This window comes from Amblyomma americanum, chromosome 11 (assembly GCF_052857255.1).
Source record: "Amblyomma americanum isolate KBUSLIRL-KWMA chromosome 11, ASM5285725v1, whole genome shotgun sequence".
Lineage (NCBI taxonomy): Eukaryota > Metazoa > Arthropoda > Arachnida > Ixodida > Ixodidae > Amblyomma > Amblyomma americanum.
Genome location: NC_135507.1, coordinates 49,255,445 through 49,274,410, shown reverse-complemented (window position 1 = coordinate 49,274,410; position 18,966 = coordinate 49,255,445). Strand labels below are relative to the sequence as shown.

Genomic DNA, 18,966 nt, shown 5'->3' with positions numbered 1-18,966 from the left:
CTGTTACACCAAGGAACCATCGATTATCTGTACTGCATAGTGTAAAAGTTCACCAATTCAAACTCCGTTAATTAAAACTGATGCCCGGGTCCCGGCACAGCCCTGTGTACTTGAATGGGGGAAAACTCCCGATAATTCGAACAAGGCAGCATCCACTACGGTTAATTCGAACTAGGAGGCCCTGGCTGACATCGCTCCTCACAGGTAGAGGCCGACTCATAGCGCGTACAATGCGCTGCAAATTTACTAGAGATGTACCTAATACAATGGAAAAGAAAAAAAAAAGTCGAGCGCACGACACTAACGGAGCCCGTGCTCCGGTGCATGTCGAAGCAGGTTTTTGCTGCCGAAGCACTCGCTCGCGCCGCCGATGCTTCGACGCAAGCTGTTCCAGGTTTTCGCTGTGCCACGGTCGCTGGGTCGCAATCACGTGGTGTACACAATGCAGTATGGCAGTTCGGGCGCCGCCGTCATGCTTTTTATTGGTGCCGCGAGCTACGTAGACAGCAGTGTACAGTGATGAGTCAGGCTGTAGCGACGAGCCTATGCCCCTGCCAAATGCATGTGGTGCATGTGAAGTAGTGTCGGCGCTTGATGTTGCAGCCCGCTACTTCTCTGCTAGTGAGAACTCCGATGTTGTGCTAGAGCTCTTGGGCAAGCTGCAAATGATGCTGATGGAGTCTCGGCAGAAGAAACGCAAGCAAATGCACATCACTGGTTACTTTTATTTTGAGAACCCTTTGTCGTAAATAAACATGTTTTGGAGCATAAATAGCGTCCTATATTCTAGCACTAAACCTCGCTGCTCACACGAATGCATTCTAGTAGTACTTGTTTCTGGTGCATAACTAGCTGATCAATTTATTTCATTTGCCAATAGGACCGCATGAATTTATTCTTCAGGATCGCCCCCCACAACCATGTAGTAGCGCCTAGCTCGTGATAAAGAGTCTAGTTGTGACCGCTGAAGATTCAGCCCACACAGTGGGGCGCAATGACCACTCATTCTAGTGCCCATTCGATAATTCGAACAATTTTCCGGTTCCCTTAGAGTTCGAATTAACGAGCTTTTACTGTACTACATGCCCTTGCTCAGGCTTGTTTCCTCTTCTCGAATACAGGCAGGATGTCATCAACACGTGTTTGCTCCCCGACACATTCTGCTCTCTTCCTATCTCTATCATTTTCCTTTCCACAGCTCACCAGGTGCTCCAAAACGTCAGTCTCAAGCTTCACACAGCTCATGCTGCAATTCCTTTCGATGTCACTGAAAACAAGGCTGCCCACCTTGATGGCACAGAGCTTCTCCTCCTTCTCCCCAAGTTCCGTCTGGAGATTGGCCAACCTCGTGTCACTGTCTACCATCTGCTTGTTGTAGCTGACAATGCAATTCTCCAGCTCCTGGATTTCCAGGTTCGTCGCTTCCAACTCCTGCATTCCCGCCCCAGAAGAGAGAGAGATTAGAGTGGCAAGAACACCAAGGAGCTTCACAAAAGTTTTACTGTGAACCCGAAGCACATACGGGAACTTGCGAGTGTGAGGCATGCTGTTCAGAGCCTGCAGCTACATAGTATTTGTGTTCTTTGTAACAACACCGTAGTTCCAAGAAAGTGCTTGTGTGCCTCCAGTCTTTTTCCAGTACTTATCTGCTCCTGCTTCACGCCAGTAATCAACACAATCCAACGTGCCCAATTCAATATTGTCCTGAATTTATATACCTCCCGCATTACTGTAGTCGCACAACAGCTGGATCGAGCTAGGGCACACTCTAGAGTAGTTTTGCCACTGGTATTACACTCAACAGTTCAAACTAGATGGGGTCCCAAAATTTGTGGGAGTTGAGAGCAGCCTTTTTTTTTTTTACACACCTGAAGTTGACGAGACAAAAAAACCTACTGAATTTACGCGCATAATTTGCGCACCCTTAACTTATCACCCTGATTTATAGAAAAATTTCTTTACTCCCATATTTTATGCACCGTGCTGCGCTAGACCACCATCATGCACGCGGGCTCTACCCTATGGCTCTCGGCTATTCCGCGTGTTTGTTCGGACGGATTTTTGAATTTTGTGCACTGGGCATTCATGGTGGCGGCTGGGCTGTTGTTACAATCACGGCGGCACCAGCAGCATTGCCACTCGGAACGGCCGGCAGCGACTCCGGGGAGGATCGGCAGCCGACAGAAGAGCCAACACCGCTGTTTGTTTGGCTGATGCATGTGACTCGACTGCCTGCTACGCTTTTCTTGGTGGCTCTAACGGCTTGTGTTTGGTTGTTCGGTCGTGTCTTGCGATGAGATGTTACAACTATATAGCAAGTTTCAAACTGCCTGTCAGCGCCTTATCACGGCGTGGAGCGGCAAAGCCAGCGAGAATAACCGCGTGCGCTCAAGTTTGCCCATAGACGACAATCGTTGTGTCGGAAAACTTGTGTGCACATGAGTATTCTCGCTGGCTTCGCCGCTCTGCGCCGTGATAAGGCAAAGACAAGCAGTTTGGTCAACGCTCGCGCGGTACTGATAACTTAAAGAATTGGCCGGGTGTACATTGTGTGTGCGGTGTGATAATTGATTTATTGATTTGCGGTTGCTTTCCCGGACAAAGTTATCAAAGCAAACTTACGGAATCCGGAACTACCAAACAGTTGGCTGGGCCGCAAGCTGCATGCACCTTGATGACATCCCGCAAAGGAGGAAGGGGGGTGCGCGGCCTTTCATTTAGAAAAATTTTTTTCGGGGGGCGGCCAGAGTGGGGTGCAGGTCCGCGTATTGACATATACGCAGCAACTTACACTGTACCCATATTGCGCGTTATGGCCTTTGTGGAGTTTTTTTAAGTCACGCTTGCGAATTCCCCGCGTAATTTGCACACCCCCTTCTTGGAGCCCTAATCTCTAAATAAAAAGTGCGCAAATTATGCGCGTATATACGGTAACTGTGAACAACTGGAAGGCCGAATTAGAGTGCACTCCCCCCTTAAAAACAAACCCCATGTTAACATGTTTACAAAATGCACCCCTCTCGTTGAATTCATTGCCGAAAAAATTGTATTTAAAATGGAACAATTTATTCCCTGCCTTGGATTCAAACTCCTGAGGCCACGAGCAAAAGGGACTGCGACGCCCATCTGGACGTGCGTGACCATGTAGGCTAGCTTCCGAGAATCACACACAAAAAAAAAACTGAAAGTTTTTTTTTTTCTGACAAAAAAAGCTGCTCCCAAAAACAACCAGAGGCGGTGGTACGCACTATTCCTTATTTTGTTACCCTTCCTAGATGACAACTGCTCCGTTTTCAGTTAAAGCAACTTCTTCGTAACCTGTGGACACAAGCCAGCTCTAATTTGTCCTTATTGACCCTTTAAATTATGTTGCCAGACTTGCTGGTGGTGGTGTACTGTCAATTCTAGCTTGTGATCTTCACCTTGCCCATGTTTAGTCTGCGCTGTGCCCTATTCTGTTCAGTCATTAATAATGACCGGAAGGTGCTCCAAACTATCAACTACGTCATCCTTGAAAATTTTTTCTTTTCAAGAAAGCCACTGCAGGGCTTCTGCGCCCCATCCAACTCATTACCTGCTTCTTGGCAGTGGCCTTCTTGGAGGACTCGTCCGCCTTTTTCTTGGCCTTGGCAATCTGCTGCTCGGCTGCCTTGAGCTCCCGGTCGCGGATGTTCTTGGAGTCCTTGACTTTCTCCTCGAGCTCCTTGACGCGGGCAGAGGCCTTCTGCTGCGTCTCCTTGCACTCCTGCAGCTTGGCCTTTGACTCCTCTGCAGCAGCCCCCAGAGCAAGAGTGCGCAGTGTGAATTGACTCAAAGGGGATAGCTGCAGGCTTAAACAAGCACGGATGCCAACGTTTGGTTCTGCATTCTTTATTTGCAATGGTATGGTATGCGGTGCTGGACGTCCCGAAGCGACACACGGGCTCCGACGAACAACACTGCGGACGGCTCCATTAATTTAGATCCCGTTAAGTTCCTTAATGTGCACCGGCATCACACAGCACATGAGCGCTCTTGAATTTCATCTCCATCAAAACACGGCCGCCGCAACTGGGATTTGATCAGTACCAAAGACAGTGAGTGACCGCGGCGGGGCTTCCTTTGTTGATGCATGACTCTAATAAACATAAATTGAAACGTGGAATTTGCCTACACCAGGTAAATGATTCATAACAAAGTTTCGTCTCATGTTGCTTTAGTTTTAGCAGCCAAATGGTGGCTATGACGCCCAAGGTTGACTTCAGGTTGCGTGAAGCACAAAAAAGAACTGCAATACAATCGCTGCTCCGTCGTTCTGATTCGCCCCGACTGTTCTGCCAGCCTGCCCAAGAGCCGAAATTGATGAGAAATAAAGAAGTCATTACACTGCAGATTTTTTTTACAGCACAGCTGTTATTGGCCCACTTGCCATTTGAGTGGCATCAGTGATGGTGGTGTAGCATATCATGTGTACAGGGCAACCTTTGTTACCTATGGCTCGGGTGCACGCTCAGCCTTGATCATGTGACTATCCTGTACACACACACTGTGCCTTGCACATCATACAACCTTCATTGCGATCCGGTGGGGCATGCGGCCGTAAGACACAGCCACAAGCTTTGATATGCCTCGCAGATGTTCCGTGTGTGTATATGTAGGACTTATCAGCAGTTCTAAGGAAAGGCACAGTAGCAGCAATAAAATGGATGGACAGAAGGATTAAAAGTGGTTAAAGAGGGCAGGCACGACCACAATACAGTCGACGGCAGATTTTTCGGACCTTCTAGAGACTGCGAAAACGACCAAAAAATCGGGCAGTCCGGAAAATCAGATTTCACCTAAAAAAACCACGAACCTATAGCCAATATGACGAAGGAAGAGGTCAGTTGTATTGCACACATTCTAAAGCTCCTAATGATTAAATTTCGCTGCGCGACATGTGCACAGACGACGGGCGGTGACCGCTTTCACGAGCTTGGCCTTGCTGTGCCGCCGTTGTACGCACGGGTTGGGACAAAGTCTAAACCGGAAAGCGAACACGCTGCTGCGGGAACTTCGCTGCGCCTGCGGTATGATAGGCCTAGAATGAGAATTTGAAGATGGCGAAACAATAAGACCCGAGAAACAGCCAAAGCAAGCGCTCCGGCGGCGTTGGCCTTCGTCATTAGGCCTAACGACTAGAGCCAAAATTGGCATCGTATCCGGCGATATGCACTCTACGGTTGCTTTCATATAATGAGGGGTGTCTTGCCTGTCATCGAAACGCCAGATAACGGTTTTACAATAGAAGAGGTATGCTGACCTCGATGAAAAATGCACCACCAGTTCCTCCCGCGCTCACCGTCTCCGTGAAGCTGTATGCCTCCCACGCGCTTCGCTGCTACCTCTTTCCGTATTCGAGACGAAAGACTCGCCGTAAATGAGTACCACGGACTAACTGCTTTTCAAGTTCATGTGGCGGAAGACATTCAAGAACTGTACGAATTCGAAACCACGCGCACGCAACGTGCCGACTCGCATAGAATTTCAGCATTGCAAGTTAAGAGGCCACCTTTAAGCTTGAATTTCATTTTGTTGGATCAAGTTTTCGATCTTTCCTGCAGTTTGAATTATTGAGGTTCCACTACACATTATATGGCGGCTTGGGTATTGGCAGCGAGTGCGAACAAGGTCCGAAAAATCGAGCAGTCAGTTGCGGTGCCTCCGAAATTTCAGGCGCCCTTATACATTGGCTATATGGGCCCTGTCACCGCGACGCGAAAAAGTCCGAATAATCAACCATGTCCGAAAAATCAGGCGTCCGAATTTTCGATCGTCAACTGTACTTCAGAATTCATGATAATTAGGGGTGTGCGAATATTGAAATTTTTGAACACGAATCGAATACGAATATGAAGAAAAAAAATGGCTTCGAATATTGAATTGAATGTCTGTTCAGTACAAAAAAAAAAAAATTTCAGAAAATGATAAACAAGCAAATGTCGTTGCCCTTATTTTATTCCGAAATAAAGTGTGGTCTTTGCAACTAAAATAAAAAACACTAGACTGCCTCAGTACCGTACAAGAAAACATGATGTGCACAGAAATGTATACTACTTGATTAGACAGCATAACAGTATCCAAACTGCAATGAGGCCATGCAAAACAAGATCCATAGAATGACAAGACTGGCAACAAAAAACAACATAATGCCTAGTAAAACCTCATTCATTCGGAGTTCTAGGGACCGGAAGAAATGCCCAGTTTATCCAAAGGCCTAGGTTTATAAAATTCGCCGCGCCCGCCGAAAAAAAAAAAAAAACTGCCGAAAATGCGAAGATGCATTAAGGCCTTATGAGGCAGCTCCATCACACTAACACCTGCAATCCCGTGACGAGCTGGCCATTTTGGAGTGCTGGAAGAACAACACAAATGAAAGCAAGGGGCCGGGGAACACACACTGGCGTCGGAATGGAGAGACGGTTTGTAAAAAGGAAAAGAAATCACCTGCGATGCGCCAGTCAGTGTCCGAAAGCCGCATGGAGCTGGGATTGGACTACCGCTCAATTCGCGGGCCGACAGTTGCAGTTGCCCGTTGCGGCAGCGAAACTCGGAAATTGAAACTACACGGCCAGGCTATTTTTTGACCTAACGACAGGGGCCTTCGATCGTTGTCACGCCAGCCTTTACGCCCACTAAAGAGGTGCGCGGGTTACAATGCACCATGCAATAGGCGGGATGTTTACCGGATCGCGTGCCCTATTGTGACAACTCGACGCGCCCCTTCAAGAGGATCCTCCCGCGAAATTCCGCAAGTAGGCTTTCCCGCATAGCGTAGTTTACAAAACGGGATGGCGTAGGTCCCGCTCGGAGAGTTATGAAGGCGACAGGATGCATTCTTCGGATGTGGGCATTAAATATGTAACGTATTACAGAACGATTAAAAAAAGCGCGATTTCGCGTTGCGATTATTCGAAGCGGGCCGTCGACCATCTTGTTCGCAGCACGTGTGATATGTGGGAAAGCCCACTTGGGGAATTTCGCACGAAGTCAAGCGGCGGAATGCGATCGGTCCGCGTGATAAACAACGAAGAAGGTAGGAAATAGTACCTCTGTATTGCCTTCCTGGAATTCTTAAAAATCATCATCTAAAAATCATCGGCTAATTTGTTCAGATATTGTGGTTTTGCCAAGGTCGAATTTGTGAAAGTCTGCGCAGTATACGATCGCTGGCGAGTATTAGGGAATTTTAGAATATTCGGAAATTCTGTAATATCAATTTCTCGAAAACGAATATGAATAAAATTCATTGCTTACCGCAAAGACAGATCCCGGTTTGGCGGGGGCGTCTTTCTGTTGGTGCATTCCTCTTTAAGATCATCATTACTAGATGTCGATTACAATGATGTTGAATCAATATGGTGTACACTTACGCTGCACGACAACTCGTCATACGCTGTTGGATCATTTTATCGCCCTCCCGGTTCTGATCTGAGCACTTTGCAATCACTTTATGAAATCATTTCAGAGGTTTCCCAAAAACCGATATTGCTCGGGGGTGATTTCAATCTGCCGGATCTGCACTGGGGTGATGGCATGTGTGTAACCACAACAGGTTGTGGAATCGATATAGAAATGAAGAGCATCATAGATACTTTTGGCTTAGTACAGTACGTTCAGGAACCAACTAGGGATAAAAATGTTTTAGATCTTTTCTTTTCCAACTCTCCGGATCAAGTTAATGCTGTTCATGTTATTCCAGGCATTAGTGATCATCAGGCGGTCATTGCATGCATAAAAGCATCGCATAGTAGACAAAAGAAATGTGAGTCAAGGCGAGTCTTTTTTTTACGATAAAGGTGACTATGCTAGAATGTCCGAAAAATTACAAAATCACTTGCCCGTTTTTGAGTGCTTTTATGATGAGTGCGATATTCATGAATTATGGCGTTTATTTGAGCAAAAACTTTTTGAACTGAGGGATGCACACGTGCCAAGTATAGATTCAGCTAGACTGAAGAAACGCAGAAAGCCGTGGGTGACTGCCAGTTTGATAAAAATGATAAGGAAAAGAAGGCGTGCGTACCTCAAGTTTAAGAGAACAAAACGTGAAGATGACTTCAGCAGATTACTTGTACTAACGCGTGAGCACAAAGAAAAACTAAAAACTGCGAAAGAGGAGTACTTTAAAACGCTGGACGTTAAAATGAAGAAAAACCCTAAACTTTTTTGGCACTACTTAAGGGAGTGTGGAACAGATTCATCTGGTGTAGGTGAAATCGTTTATAATCAACAGGTCATCTCAGGTGACTTAGAGAAGGCAACGTGTTTTAATAATCACTTCAAGTCTGTTTTCTCCCCTAACCATATCAACAGTCACCAACATTACACAAGTTATGCGCCAGCAATGCCGCCAGTCGAAATAAGTGTAAGAGGGATTCTAGCGCTCCTAGAGGATATAGATGAATCAAAGGCCTGTGGTCCCGACGGCATATCACCCCGGTTGCTAAAGAACTGTGCTTATCCTATCTCACAGTATCTATGCCTTATTTATAAAAAATCTTTGGATACAGGTCTTTTACCACACGACTGGAAGATAGCTCATGTAGTCCCGATTCACAAAGGCGGATCAAGAAAAGATGTATCAAATTACAGGCCTATTTCTCTAACATCAGTTTCATGCAAAATTTTTGAGCACATCTTATACACAGAAATAATGAACCACCTGGTAAAGAATGATTTGCTGATGAAGGAACAACATGGGTTCCGGAAAGGTTTATCATGTACTACTCAACTTGTTGAATTTTATCACGAACTTGTATCTGAAGTTGACCGCGGGGGCCAAACAGACTGCATATTTCTGGATTTCCGGAAAGCGTTTGACACTGTGTCACACCCACTCCTTCTCTATAAACTAAAAATGTTGAATCTGGACACAGCTGTTATAGTATGGATTCAGAATTATTTGCTCGGCCGCCGCCAACGTGTAGTCCTTAATGGTGTATGTTCAGATTACGTTGATGTGACATCAGGGGTCCCACAGGGGTCGGTCCTGGGGCCACTCCTGTTCTTAATCTATATAAATGATATTTCACTCGGTATCTCCTCAAGTATACGTCTGTTTGCAGATGACTGCGTTTTGTACAGGAAAATTAACAATGCCAATGACGTCGTTCAACTCCAAACTGACTTAACACTTATCCACGATTGGTGTCTGAAATGGAAAATGTCTTTGAATACGGAGAAATGCGTTCATCTTTGTTTTTCACGAAAAAAAATCAGTCCGAGCTCAGTATCGCATAAGTAATGAATTGATCACACAGAAATGTACTTACAGATACTTAGGTGTTATACTGACGGATGACTGTTCCTGGAATGCTCACGTGGATCATGTGGTTACCAAAGCCGGTAGGGCACTAAATTTCATACAGCGGAGTTTAAGGTCTTCGCAGCCAAACCTCAAGAAAACTGCTTTTCTCTCTTGTGTTCGACCTATCATTGAATATGCCTGTATTGTATGGGACCCTGCACATCGGGTGTTAATTGAAAAACTTGAAAAAATTCATAACAGAGCAGCAAGGTTCGTCTTGGGCAGGTACGGGCGAAGGGATAGTTGTACAGCAATGAAAAAAGAATTGCAATGGGAACCACTCGCTTCCCGTAGAAGAAAATTGAGGCTAAAATTGCTGTACTTAATAGTTCACGGAAAAACGGGGATTGATTTTGAAAATTACTTAAAACAGCCCTTTTACGTTTCTCAACGACATGACCATTCCCGTAAAATTAGAGAGTACCGTACCAGGACGAACTTGTTTGCAAATTCATTTTTTGTTAAAACAGTGCAACAGTGGGACCGGCTTTCCGAGGAGCAAGTGTGCTCTGCAAGTGAAGATGTATTTTTTGCCAATCTGTAACCCCCCTGCTATAACGCCTTCGGGCAAATGCGGGGTAACTCTTGAATAAAGAATAAAGAATAAAGCATATTCAATTCGTATTCGAATATTCGCACACCCCTAATGATAATTAGAGGACACCTGTTTGAAACTCGCGGGTTGATCACGATACTCTAATAGTGATTGTAAATGTGCAGCCTGTGCACAAGTGCAGTGCTGATATCAAAATCAAAAAGATCCAGCTGTGAAAGCCACCTCAGTGCTTCCATTTGCATTAAGGAACACAACCAAGAACAAAATGCATTCAAACGCAGAAGGCTGCCACAAAAAACTGCACAGTAATAATGCATAATCGAGTATCGTAATTGTGTCGTGGGTTCTATGCCTCTTGTGACTTGAAGTCCACTTGGAAGTCACAGCCAGCGTTCAGCTGTAAACACTGCAGCAACGCAAAGGAAATTCAGCTACAAAACACTTACTGGCCACAAGCAAACAACTTCCATGCACTGATCTATGCGAAACCAAGGCAACACAGGGCAGTGACAACAAGTTCTTGCAAGTCCTCATCTTCAAGACACTGGCAACGTTTAAGACGCAATAGCCCTCAACAACCACATTTTTCGCGTGACAGCAGTGTTTGGAGCCTCTTTGGTTTGGCTTATGGCTTATGGGGGTTTAACGTCCCAAAGCTTCTCAGGCTATGAGAGACGCCGAAGTGAAGGGCTCCGGAAATTTCTACCACCTGCGGTTCCTTAACGTGCACCGACATCGCGCAGTACACGGGCGTCTAGAATTTAGCCTCCATCGAAATTCGACCGCCGCGGCCAGGATCGCACCCGCGTCTTTTGGGCCAGCAGCCGAGCGCCGTAACCCCTCTGCTACCGCGGCGGCTTTTTGGAGCCTCTTTGACACAGCTTCAGTTCCTACACCCACCGATGGCCTTCTGGAGGGCCTCGTATTCCTGCAACAGCTGGTGGTGTGTGCTCTGCTGAAGCCGAGTCTTCAGCTGTTCCAGCTCGGTTTCTTTCAGGTCAGACTCCTCCTTTAGCCGGTTGTACCTGCGCCCCCGCCACACACATCAGTCATTCCAAACTCACTGGTGTAGTGGAAACTTAATGCACTGTTTTTTTTTCTTTAATTTACGGCCCCTCCAAGGCCTACAACATTGCAGAGAAAAGGGGGGAGTGGGTTATGCAATACATTAGGTACAGCTGCCCACAAAAGTTCCTGGAACACTCAAACCTAGGAAACGATTAACTGCCTGCAGTCCCAGCGTGAAGCCAGGAATTGAAGAATGTGCCTTGCATTTTCATTCTTTAATGATCAGCATGCAGCAGCAACATGCCATGCTGTGCCTCCACGTAGTGAAGAAATTCAGCTTCTTTCGTAGCTCTAGTGTTTAAAATTTTTTGTGGGCCTATTGTACCGACGCAATCATAGCTGCAGACAAAAGGGTAACAAAGTATCGTGCATTCACAAAGACAGAAATAAAAGAATGCAGTTTGGCCCAAATATTAGAATTCTATATGTTAGTTTACTAGATGAGCAAGTATTTTACCAAAGTCAAACAGGCACTTTCAAAGGCTACTGAGTCAACAGCTTTCGAGGTTCTCAATCGCTACCGAAGCTCTAAGGAGTTGTACCACTGTTACACGGCAAACTCGATCGCCGTCTAGAGTTTCCATCGTCTGCACCAAGGCGTTGTGGTGCTACAGTCACTACGAATAATTCTGCAGGCATGATAGCGATCAGCTTACAAGTGTAACCTGGAAAGGTTAAAAACAAAATGTTTATTCGTTAAAGTAGTATGCCAGTGAACTTCACTGTCTTTGACAAGCTGTAATAGCATTCATGCACTTTTGAAGAAGCTGGCGTGTATTGTTTTTTTTACTGCTGGAAGCAATGGTACAGTCGAGCCCACTTGTAACAAACATGAGCGTCACGTGGCGTCCGTTCGTTATATCCCAAAGTTCGCAGTAAGTGGACCACAGCTTTGAAGACAGTTGCTCGTCAAAACACAAAATTTTTTCTTTGCGAAAAAGTCCGTCATGGACATCTGTTTCAGCAGCGCAGATCCGATGAGGGAGGTTTCCAGTTTATTTAAAGCAGAAGCGTGCTATCGCCGAAGCCCTTGGCATAGACAAGCTGTCTGAGTCTCTCTATGTAGCTCATTGCTACAGGCACGTTTATGGATGCTGGCTCCGAAGTTTCACCCTCATCTGATTCCTCTGCGTCACTCTCGTCCCGCACTTCAGAAACGATGCCCTCGACCGCGCACGGTTCCACGGCGTCGGCGTCGTCATCGACAGAAATAAAATCATTCCAACCAATGTCATGACCCCCCCATGTCGGAGTCGACGACACACTGCCACAAATCGCCGCCGGGCAGGTCATCTTCCGAAGCATCAGGCTCGGCAGCCGACGAAGCCGGCTCTGTGGAAGCAGTTCCGCTCGCCAGTGTCAGTCACCTCCGCCTAGGCCACTTTCATTATCTCTACCGCTGAATACAATAGAAATGGACACATTGTTCCTGTCCACCATCCTGAATTACAACGAGGGCCCGAGATTCGAACGAAGCCATAGAAACGTCCGCACCGCAATTAGAGTGACAAAAGCGCACGATGAGGTAGACGCGCAACGTGCACAGGTGGCAATCAAGCCAATCAAGCTAAAGATACAGACGCACAGCGCCACCGGAGAGACCAATGAGGGGCGTCCATGAGTGTCAGTGCAGCCACCTCTTGGCTCCCACGGAAGGCCTGCTTCACGAAGTGTGGCCTCCGCGATCGGCATCAGTGGCGGTGCTGTTGATCATGGAGGCCACAGCGCGGATTTACAAGAGAGTGAAGAGAGGGGAGCGGAGTTGCGAGGAGGGGCGGGAGGGTGGTGTTGGAAGGTGCGTCGGCGGGGAAAGGGTAGCTTGCTCGAGAGCGGCGTGAAACGGGGTGAGCAAGTTGGCCTGCAATGAGTCTCAGGAAAACATGCCACACGCCAGACACACAAAGGGGTCGGAGGGAGGTTATCTCACATCGCGGTGCTGGGTTCACGCCGTCCGTTCGCTGTAACCGATCAGCAGGGCTTAATGGCATTCGTTATACGTGTGATTTTGTGCCATTGAAACAATCTATATTTTGACGGTCGCGCAGGTCTCGTTGGTTATAAGCGAAAGTTCGTGTTAAGTGGGGCCGTTATATGTGGTCTCGACTGTATTGCGCTTCCAGCAGTGTTTTGTAGCCTGGCCTGTCTTTTTCTTCAAAATAAGCTGTATATTTCATAGTCCCATGTTCTCCAGAGACAACACTGCAGTGATTTTATTCCCCAGCGTTTTGCTGTGTGTGCTCTGCATCCGCGAGTGCACGCAGCCGCCGCTCGAAGGCCTTCGAGGTCTCGATAAAGTTCAGCAGTGGTCCGTTGACTCAATAGACTATTGATTCGATGGCCATCGGAGTTGTCCATGCAGCAGTGCTCGATTGACCTTTGAGTCTACAGACTACCGGTTCAGGGCCTTCGAAATGACCGTGCAACAAGGGTAATAAATGAGCAAACGTGCAGTTGTCGCTTTCAAAGTGGCACAGAGCAGCTAAGCCAAACAGGTGCTCACTTGAGAGCCACAGCTTGGATTCCACCGAGCTCCTTGGAGATGTCTGCATAGGCCTGCTCTCGAGACGCCAGCTCCGTGCGATCTTTCTGGATCTGGGAGACCAGCTCCAGCGTGCTGGGACCCTTGGGCTGGGCTCCTGCAGAAGTTAAGACAGAGGGCAGGGGTGGGGGGCTTAACAATGCAGCCTGTGTAAGAAGTTCCACCTTATTTTGGGACTGACCACACCACAATTGCTTACAGTAAACTGCTTCACTACACAGCCAGTTGTTGCAGCCAATTAACTCTGCAGTGGATTGAATTAGGGTCTTTTAGGAGCGCATGTGTCAGCACGCTCTTTTCTAAAAGCATGTTAGCAGGAAGGAACAGAAGCCAAGCCAATGCTTCTGCTAACCTGCGCATACTCAAATGTCACAAAGGAGACATCTGCCCACAGCTTTCATTCAATAGCACCAAGGTCCTGTAATCTGTTTACAGTGTTAGCTGTTGTGGCACTACCTTTATTAAATTTAAATTAGGGGTGCGCGAATCGAATACAAATATGAAGAAAAAATGGCTTCGACTATCGAATTGAATATCTGCTCAGTACAAAAAAAATTTCTGAAAATGATAAACAAGCAAATGTTATTGCCATTTTTTTTTTCTTCAAAATAGTGTATGGTCTTTGCTGCCAAAATAAACAAAACTAGACTGCCTCAGTAGCGTATAAAAAAACTTGTTGTGCACAGAAACGTATACTACTTGATTAGACAGCATAACAGTATCCAAACTGTAATGAGGTCATGCAAAACAAAATCCACAAAATGACAAAACTGGCAGCAAGAAATAACATGACGGCTAGTAAAACCTCATTCATTCGGAGTTCAAGGGACCGGAAGAAATGCACGGTTCATCCGAAGGGCTCAATTTATAAAATTCTCCCGATTTATAAAATAAATTTATAGAATATTTGCACACCCCTAGTTTAAATGGTTGGTCAGTGGGATGAAGTTTGCACTGGAGGAGAAGAGAGGCACCCCTGCATGTGCTGGCATACAGGCTGATTAGTTTTTTTTTTCTTTTTTCAGTATCCCTCTGACCAAACACAAGAATGCCAGCAGCATGAACGAAAAGGTCAGCAATTTGCGCACCACAAAATCGATTGATGTAAAAATGTTTTTCAGTACTTACGACCCAGTTAATGAGGGTTTACTGTAAAAAAGAAAAAAAATGTGATTACTCTCCTTCCCTAGACATATGTAGCCCTACTGTCTTTTTAAATCGCTACCCAGACTGCGGGGTCAGGTAGTATTACGCAAATCACAAGCAGGGCGAAGTGAAAAAACTGCTAAGAACACGGAAAAGAGAGAACACAGAGCACGCACAAGATTCTGGGATAAGCCCGATAAGGTGATAAACAAAAAGCTGCATTGTACAAACTGTGCTAGTCGGGACAAATACTAAACACCGTATTTATCGAAACTCAATGCAATCATGAGTGTAATGCGTGGGTCGACTGTGCGGTAGCCTTAAAACCACATAGACACAAAGTTTCTAAAGGTCGGTGTTGTTGCTTCAAAAGTTGTGCACAAGCGTTTTAGCTAAGAAAATGAACTCTGAGGGTAAATGGCTTGCAGTTAATCAGTAATGCTGTGCTCTGGCTTTCAGTTTCAACTTCGGTTCTGGTTAGTGCCAGCTCGTGGCTCATACGCGACATCACAGTCAGCTAGCTTCAGCACCAGTGAAATTTCCAACAAGAGAAAAAATTCGCCCACTCGCACCTCAACAATATAGAAGCCTGTCAGGTTGCACATTTTTTAATGTTGCTAAAATCAAACAAATTTTCACTTCCCTTCGAGTTTGAACTGCAGTGGGCCGACTGCGTTGAAATTTTGAGTCTTTACCACTTGAGAGATTTCGTACTCGATGAGTGATGCAATTTCATACCTCCGGAGATGACTCCAGAAGGGTCGAAGGACGCTCCGTCAAACGACACGGTCCGCTTCTGCACGCCGTGGTCGAACGCCACGATACGAGCGTCGTCGATCTTGGTCGTGACCAGCGTGGTGCCAAACACGAACTTCATGGCTGGTTCCAGGTGCTTGGGGTAGTCGACAAGCGACAGCGCAGAGAACACGTTGTCGCGGCCAACCTGCGAGGCAACATCCACAAGCCTCGAGACATGTACACAGAAAACGCAAAGTGCTGGCCCAGGTGGTTCATGGAAAACACCGAAAGAACCAGTAGAAAGAAGGTGCAGGATGAGACATTCAAGAAGCACACATGCACCATCGCCAGACTTCAGAAATCAGGGGCAAGCCCAATGGTAATGTACGCGCACGTGCGAGGCTCCTACGGCATGTCCTGCGTCTTTTTTCCCCTGGTTCCTTCTTCAACGTCAGCTGAGTTGGCTTAACAGCCACTTTTGAGAGAATGCCAACACCTGCTCAGTGAATCTCACACAGGTGTCAAATCCCAATGAAACAGAAAAGTGGATTTGGCTTTTTTTTCTTTCTCTTAACGAAGGGGAAAACCCCTTTTGCACACAGTACCCTTCATGTGCTCTTCCCTTGTGTGTGTTTTCTTTTTTTTATGTTGCACAGTTCCACTTCACCTTTTAAACATTACTTCTGTCCAGGTGTATTATTCTTTATCTTTATTTAACTTTCTCCGTTTGCTAGATCCCCTCTCTAGATCCTGTCAGCTACCAAGTATACATAAAAAAACAGAGGAATAAATAAATTTTACAAAGCAGCAGAGTTCAGTTGGTTTGCATCACGACAGTGAGCGCAAATCTTACAAGTCTGCTGCTGCAAGGTCACTGAAAACTTGCTTTCTTCTAGCAGCTTGAGAGTTGGCAGTGAATGTTGCTGAGGAGCAGTGATAATAAAAAAAAATCTCATCTTTGCGTAAATATGGTACATCATCACAGCAAGGTCAGAAGACCCCATCTAACCATCTTCGTTACAGCTAAGTAAACTCTGAACCGAATCATTCTCCTGTCAAGCATTTTTTTTTTTTAACACATCTGCTCCTCGCAATGTTGCACATGCCACTCACACTACAGACTCAACGAAGGATACTTTTGCCACTACAGTGGCAATGAAACTGCAGACTGTCGACAAGCTATTTGAAATTTTCAGGTATTCACGTCCTTCTACAAATGTGACCCAGATCAAGGAATATTGTAAATGCCCCTCAGAACGTGTCTCTTCCAACAGGCACTCGCTGCCAAAGCAGCACAACCAAGCAATAAGGCTGCTCAAAGTTCCTATCTCTGCTCAGTGGGGGTGTGGGGGTACCTACCAGACTCTTGGCCTTCTGCAGCACTTGAGGCTCAACGCTGCGCCCCGTGATTTTGTTCAGCGGGATGATGGTCACGCGGCGCCTCAGGCGGCCATTCTTCAGCAGCAGCTTGCCGGTCTCCTCGTTGTCAACCACAATGTTGAACAACTGTAGTTGCAAGCATGACAAAAGATCTTCAAGATTAATGAGCAGCAAAATCTACATCCTACACCCAATACCATTGAGACTCAAGCATGCCATTGCACTACAGCGAGTCAGGTCAATAATCCATGCCAACCATTCATGAGTCATGACTGTCTCGCTGCCTATCTCTCTCGACTCTAGAGAAAAGGTAGCTAAATTTAGTCTAGCCTTATAGTCTTACTGCTACCTGGAGACACCTATTTGCCATATTTACTCGTACAATGACCAATATGCTCAAAGTCTATATGGTAAAACTTCGTTAAAACGTAACCACTTAAACAGAAGTTTTGTTTTAAAAGTAGTAAAGTCAAATCCCCAACTTGGCGCTCACTGAACATAATGCATTTTGTAAGCGCATAAATCGCATTAGCTTGCAGCGCATGTACCGGTTAACACGCACTGCTTCCACTTTTCGTCACGCACAAGCGTGGCGAAAAGTGGACATAAAAGTCTGAAAATGAAATGAAAATTGGTTTTTGCGGAAAGTAAATGGAGCAGTACCTGTCTCACATGTCCGGCGCCGTAAGGTAAGGGATAAAGGAGGGAGTGAAAGAAGAAAGGAAGAAAGAGGTGCCGTAGTGGAGGGCTCCAGAATAATTTTGACCACCTGGGGATCTTTAACACCACTGACATCGCACAGCACACAGGTGCCTTTTGCGTTTCGCCTCCATCGGAACGCAGGCGCCGAGGTTGGGTCAAACCCGGGAACTCTGGTTCAGTAGTCGAGCGCCCTAACCACTGAGCCACTGCGGTGGGTCATAAAAGTCTACCTTTTAACTTTTTTTTAGAAAAATGAAAAATTTAAACAGGTGGGTGGGGAAGGGGGGGTCGAAGTGTACACAGCGCCGACGTATACGCAGAGTCTAACAGTTTGCCTAAGCCGTGGGTAGTATACGCCCCATGCCAGTGCCCATTACCAGAAGGATACACACAGCTCCATGTGTAAAAAAAAAAAAAAAGGAGTTACTTCATTTGTGAACTGGTTCCAGTAAAAACAAAAAAATTCAAATTACGCACAGTTTACCCCCTTGCTCACTCTGATGGTCACTCTACAAGACAAACAGTTGCAGAGCAAACTGCAGGTAACGTCTGGCATGTGCTGGAATCCATAACTACCGTAACAAACCGTTCGCTGTTGTTTGCTATGTACTAGCCAGCCGGGCCGCATGTGAGGGTGCAGTTCTATCGCCTTTCATCTCTATTTGCCTCCAACAGCTTTGCAATTGCCTTATTGCAGATTTATTGCTTTGAGGTGCACAAGCGCCATCATGCGTTCCTGCGGGGAGCTACCGTATTTACTCGTGTAGTTTGCGCGCATTTTTCTTTAAATTAAGGCTTCAAAAAGAGGGTGCGAAAATTTTCTGAACATGACCTAAAAAAACTCTACAAAAGACATGCATAACGTGCAATATATACTCACATTGCTGCCTATACAGAGACCCCCGCCCAACTCACACCCCTCGCTGACAAGCACCCCTTCCTGCTCCTCCCCATGTTATCCAGTTCCCCACGGGATAGTATGACAGCGCATGCATAACAATACAAACACGAAGCCAGAAGTGGGAGGCACAGGAGATAACGTTCAATAAAACTGTACCTTCGCACACGGCCCAGCTGACTTGCGGCAAACCACACAGCAAACGGCTCAGTAGTTTCGGATTTAGGCGCTCGCGCAACTGTTCGTCCGAGAGAGCAGCGCGAGCAAGCCCGGCGCACAATTCACACCCTCAGCACTTGCACGTTTTGCAACTGCACACACCGATGCAGCCATGCTGATCTTCCAAAGCCTGCCTTGAGCGTACCCGTCTACAAGCTGGTGGTCTGACGCATGCAGCGAGCACAAAATGTGAGTGTAAAAGTTCTTTTTTAAATCCTGAAAGAGTTGGGGGTGCGCAAATTATTCATGGGCACAAATTACAAGAGTAAACACGCTATATAGTAACATGGGGCGGAGGTGGGTATGAGTCTGCATATCTGAAGGCAATTTTATTTACTGTACATAATGCACGTTACGACTTTTGTAGTTTGTTTAAGATGTGTATGCAAAAT

General features: G+C 46.3%; 1 protein-coding gene across 1 annotated transcript in view; it reads right to left on the bottom strand.

The window, feature by feature from the left end:
- The window catches only part of SMC2 (structural maintenance of chromosomes 2), a 50,784-nt gene that overhangs the window by 12,976 nt on the left and 18,842 nt on the right, over positions 1-18,966 (bottom strand). Inside the window, exons 11-16 of the mRNA XM_077644224.1 lie at positions 16,735-16,881; positions 15,376-15,580; positions 13,453-13,588; positions 10,785-10,909; positions 3,575-3,768; positions 1,288-1,431 (exon numbers count right to left, since the gene is read on the bottom strand). Of these exons, the coding sequence (XP_077500350.1) occupies positions 1,288-1,431; positions 3,575-3,768; positions 10,785-10,909; positions 13,453-13,588; positions 15,376-15,580; positions 16,735-16,881 (951 nt within the window). The remainder of the gene's footprint in view (positions 1-1,287; positions 1,432-3,574; positions 3,769-10,784; positions 10,910-13,452; positions 13,589-15,375; positions 15,581-16,734; positions 16,882-18,966) is intronic.